The sequence below is a fragment of the Cyprinodon variegatus genome, unplaced genomic scaffold (genome assembly GCF_000732505.1).
Source record: "Cyprinodon variegatus isolate N-32 unplaced genomic scaffold, C_variegatus-1.0 Scaffold57, whole genome shotgun sequence".
NCBI lineage: Eukaryota > Metazoa > Chordata > Actinopteri > Cyprinodontiformes > Cyprinodontidae > Cyprinodon > Cyprinodon variegatus.
Window position 1 is genome coordinate 1,544,269 of NW_015150510.1, and position 5,100 is coordinate 1,549,368.

Consider the following 5,100-nt stretch of genomic DNA (forward strand, 5'->3'; position numbering starts at 1 on the left):
CATGTTTTGGGTGTACTATTCCTTTAAAGGTTTTCATTAAAAAAAAAACAGATTTGTTTCTACGGTATTCCATGCAATCCAATCATCCACCACGACCTGAGAGTGAGTGAAAAGAAAAAGGAAACTAAAAGAACGGATTATTTGGGCACACAGCACCGCGACTGCACAACTATGGAAACCACAGGCATGAATGGACTGGGAATTCAGGGCTGTTCGCCAGCTTCATCCATTACTCAAACAGGTTAATCATCTCAAGAAATCAATAACTGTTTTCTTGTTATAACGAGATAATTCTGTTATCTCGAGAAAACGATTGAAGGTTTAACCATGATAATGAGATAGTTATGTCATTATCTTGAGAAGGCAAAGGGGAAAAAAAAAAAGTCGAGTACGACCACTCTCGGCTTCTGTAGTAAATGACCATCCATGTATGCTTTTAGTTTGGAGTTGAGATCCCAACGTGAAAACAGAAAATGCTGAGCGGTTGCCAGGGTAACAACAATGCAGAATGGGCACTGTAGCAGTGAATTTTGTTCAGTTTAAACTATATCCATACTGTGAACAGTTAGCCCGACATCCTGTGAATAAGGCAACACATGTCTACAAAGAAATGTTCACCATGTTAATGCTAATTAAAAAATATGAGACAGAAGTTTAGACCATAATTCAATTGGCACACAAATAAAATAATAGTTGTGTCTTTAAATTAACAATCAAAAAGAGAAAAAGCCGCCTTTTTAAATTTTGGATTTGTTTGGTTTTACTGATTTTATTTTAAAACCAGCAAAAACCACCAGTTTATTTTTATTTTGAAAAAAATCCAAATAATAATTGAAATTTTAACCAGATTAGATCTACATATTGAAACAACTGTAATCATTATAATTCATTATTATTATTCTTTAACTGTGTGCTTCAGTGATACAGCAGACTAAAATCTATTTGATTTTCTGTGTTTTTTAATTGTCTCCCTTCCTCTGCTTTGATTAATGATCACCTGACAATTAGCATCTTTATTTGTTCAGCTGGGAAACTCATGTGATTTGATTTGTTATTAAATTGGTTAATGTGGAGTTATTGAGGAATGGTGGCTGCTCTCCATAGACAGCATTCAGCATGCTGTTGGTTTGGGCAGTGAGGATAATTGCTTAGATTTAATCTACCAGATGGAGTGTTGTTTTTTTTAATTAAATATAAAAACTAAGTCAAACCTTACGAATTTCAGGGTCATGTTGTGAATCTTTCAAAAAAATCAATTGTGTATCTCAACTTTTGCACAAGATGGATGGAAGAATGATGCACAAAGCGAATGTAATACCCCCACTTTTAGCTGTGAAGTGAGTAAGTTGTTTTACTTCAATCACAACATTCAGTTTGTCTTATTTGGATTTATTTTATAGTGTTTGCTTCATTTTGAAGTGTCCGAAAAATTAGAAAATATATATTGGGTGAAAAACCAAAAAAATGTGTGCATGCCATGCTCTATGCATCCCAAAGTAGTGTTTCCTGTGATGAAGTTTATTCTGCGAAATTAAGAGAATAGTTTTTACTATTAATTACTGTGGTGAGTTTATGTTAATAAATAACTTCCAAACTGTTGTTCTGTGAACACACGCCGACAGATTAAAGGGGAATGCCGTGTTTTTTACATTGGGCCCTTGATTTCACATTATTACATCATGTTCCACTCACCCAAATGAGTTTTGTGTCATTTGGAGCCGTTCTGAAGATATTCCGTTAGGTTATATCCAAGTAACGTCTACCTATGGGCAACGACTTGAAGGCACAAACTAAACTGTTCATAATTTATGCTACGCCAGCATTCATAACATGTAGGCGAATCACTGTCCCCCAGACATCCGCAGTTATTTTTTTAATATTTCTATTTTTAATAAACAAATCGTCGTGTGTATGACGTCATCCTTCCGCTGGATAGGAAGAATGAATGGCGCGTGGATGACGTCATACACGCGCCGCTGTGTTTTTTAAAAATAGAAATATAAAAAATATAACTGCGGATGTCTGGGTGCTAATAGTACATTTAGTAGGCGCAATATTTCAAAGCCTATCAAAGCACTAATGTTAAGAAAATTTGTGCAAGATGCAGAGTAGAATAGACAGACTGTTCAAGTTCATAATGAAGAGAAAAAAAGGAAAGCTTTCTCCTCTCCACATCTGAATTACAAGCTGAGCTGCGTTTTTTCTTCCATGATAAAGATGGAGCATGAGTGAGGTTTACTCCCATCCCTTCACCATGGATACCACGCCAACAGCAACTTAGCATAGCTGAATACTAATCATTCTGGTGGGAAGAGGAAAAAAAAGGGGGACTCTTTTGCTCTGCACATCAAGACATTTTTTTTACAGTACCAGTGCTGAACAAAACACCCACCCTATTGTCAGGGACACAGTCAGTGGTGCCTTCTCTCTGCTGTACCTCCCCGGCTCTGTGAAGCCGTATCTGTGTGTTGCAGACCAAGCATGTGTGCTGAGTAGGAGGAGATGGATTAGCTGATTAGAAAAGATTTGATTTATTTTCATCACGGCGTGTTGTGGAGCGAGGCCTGGATGTCAGCTCATCAATGCAGCCTCTTGTGTTTGGTTCTGCAAATTCTGTTATGCCAACTTTATATTTCACAGGCAAAATTCGCTGCTCTGATCTGTATTGACAGAACAATCTAATTAATTTCCTCACACCATTTCTGGTTTTGCTGGAATTTATTTTGCCGTTGCATTTGATTAGACCTCTCTCAGGCTTGAGCTACCTTGACATATTGACTGAATAGCTTCAGAATGGAGGATCCTCCAGAGGCAGGCAGCAATGAATTCATTTTTGACACAGCTCCTGCCAACTCCCAAGATTGAAAGCATCACCTTTGGTGAGAGTGGGGAAGGACACGGTTGATAACCTCTTATTCCAGCTGATTTAGAAGGCTGTGCTGGAGAACATTACGGAGCTTTTTTTGTGTGTGTGTGTGTGTGTGTGTGTGTGTGTGTGTGTGTGTGTGTGTGTGTAGGGGGGAGGGGTGATGCTGAAAGTCTTGGCATCTCAAACATTTAGCTGATTCTTGTAACTTCTATGCTCAGGGTGGAAAATAAATATTCAGTTCAGTTTATGTATACAGAGGCAATTCACAACACATGTCATCTCAAGGCACTTTAGAGAATTAACTTAATCAAATCCCACGACAAATTGGTTAAAAGTTTTATAAGTAAGGAAATGTGACTGATTGAACTGAGTCAATGACTTTGCAGAATTCATCTCTAAATGTCACATTTAGTGTTGTACTGATGCCATTTTTGATGCCCGATAACTGGCTGTGCAGTATTGGCCGATACCGATCCGATACCATCTGTTTGAAATTGAGGTGTGTGTGTGTATATATGAAGAACTGCATACTACTTGGATGTAAAATAATTGCCATCATGGCTTTGTCAAGCTGCTGCCTACCTTTGTGAAGCAGGAAAAAACTAATACAAAGTGAATCCAGTAGAACGTTTTATTGCCTACCTGGAATGGGCGACAATAGTTGAAGAAACTTTTGGATCTCAAAACTGTATCAGTGCCCTATTTGCTGGTACACGGCGATTCCAATACCACCAATTTAGTGCTGGTGCTCGGGGCCCTGTCCAGTACTGGTATCGGTGCAACACTAGTTGCATTAGAAGATAAATGCTTTTTCACAGCTGTGTTACTGTTTTGAAATGACAGATAAAACTAAACCATCAATTTTATCCTCAAGTATGAAAAAGTGACAGAAATGTGAAAAAAACTGTAATTAAAGGTAAATGTATCACTTACATTTATGATGTTTGACTGAGTTTCATGATATTTTCTCCATCCCCTATATATCAAAGTTGCCCTTAACATAAATTCCGTTTACTTCCTACCTTTACAATTTATTGTCTTTTTCATTACCTGTCACAAATGGTCACATTCTGTGTCATGTCTCCCCCGGCAGCTTATTTCCTCGCCTGCTGCGTGGCCTAATTATATGTCTCCTTTTCAATGTGCTCCTCATCCCACTGCTTCCCTCTACCCCTACCGCTCCACCTCTAACCAACACAAACCTTTTCTCTTTGTCCTCCCACACAGTCTCAAGCCATGAGAATCGTGCGCACCGTGGGTCAGGCGTTTGACGTGTGTCACCAGCTGACCCTGCAGCAGAAAAGCGGGGATCAGGAGGATGATGAGGGGAAAGCGGAGGAGCTGGAGGCAGCACCAGGTTACTCATACCTACGCACACACTCACAAATACAAAACACATCCTTTCGCTTTGCTCTCCTCTCGATTGTCAGGCATTCGTCATCTCAGTTTCACACAAGAGCACAAAACCTCCCCAGGCTTTCTTTGACAAACAAAACTCCAAGATCCAACTGAAGCACTCATTTACTGCAGCCTGGAAAGAGATGTCAACAATCCCACTCTGATTTTTTTAAATTAAAGATGCTTTATTAGTTTTAAATGAGTGAACTGGGGCTTGTGTGAACTTCTGTGGGTTCTGTGCAGCTATCACTGCCTGGAGATGAGGTGGACACTCAGAATGAAACTCTCTCCGATTCATGTCGTCTCTCTCGCAGTGAAGGAGAGGTCGCCGTTGTCAGAGGAGACAGACCTTGAAGCCACCACAGAGGAGAGCATTGAGTGCGTCTCTTCATCAGACCTGGAGAAGAACAAAAAGGAAGAGACCGTGGGTGCAGATGCGAAGGTAGGCTGCAACTCGTCAATGTTGCCCATCATCCGTCCAGCATTTCTCACACAAAGCCCAGCTATTTTCACACCCCATTAAAAATGATTGTATAAGCCTTGATGAGGTATTATATGGGGTCCCACAGCATTCTGAAAAATGTTTGTTTTTTCTTTTGTTTGTTTTTTAAGTAATTCAAATTTCTTCTTATCTCTTGAAGTTATTCTTCTCGCTTTATGTAAGCAAACTTCTTTAACTGTTAGGTATTTTGCCATATTTTTGCTACAAACCTCTGTGTGATCTATTAGGGTTATTTTTTAAAACAAACCAGCATATGAGGGGCTGCTTAGTAGCGCATCGGGTATAAGGGTGTGCAAAATAATCGTCATGACGATGCATCGCGATTCTAATT

The 5,100-nt window shown here is 39.3% G+C and overlaps 1 protein-coding gene across 2 annotated transcripts in view; it reads left to right on the forward strand.

Annotated features, from left to right (window-relative positions):
* The window catches only part of LOC107082616 (carboxyl-terminal PDZ ligand of neuronal nitric oxide synthase protein-like), a 48,530-nt gene that overhangs the window by 22,589 nt on the left and 20,841 nt on the right, over nt 1-5,100 (forward strand). For both annotated transcript variants that reach the window (XM_015371387.1, XM_015371388.1), the window contains exons 6-7: nt 4,097-4,226; nt 4,582-4,709. In XM_015371387.1, the coding sequence (XP_015226873.1) occupies nt 4,097-4,226; nt 4,582-4,709 (258 nt within the window). The remainder of the gene's footprint in view (nt 1-4,096; nt 4,227-4,581; nt 4,710-5,100) is intronic.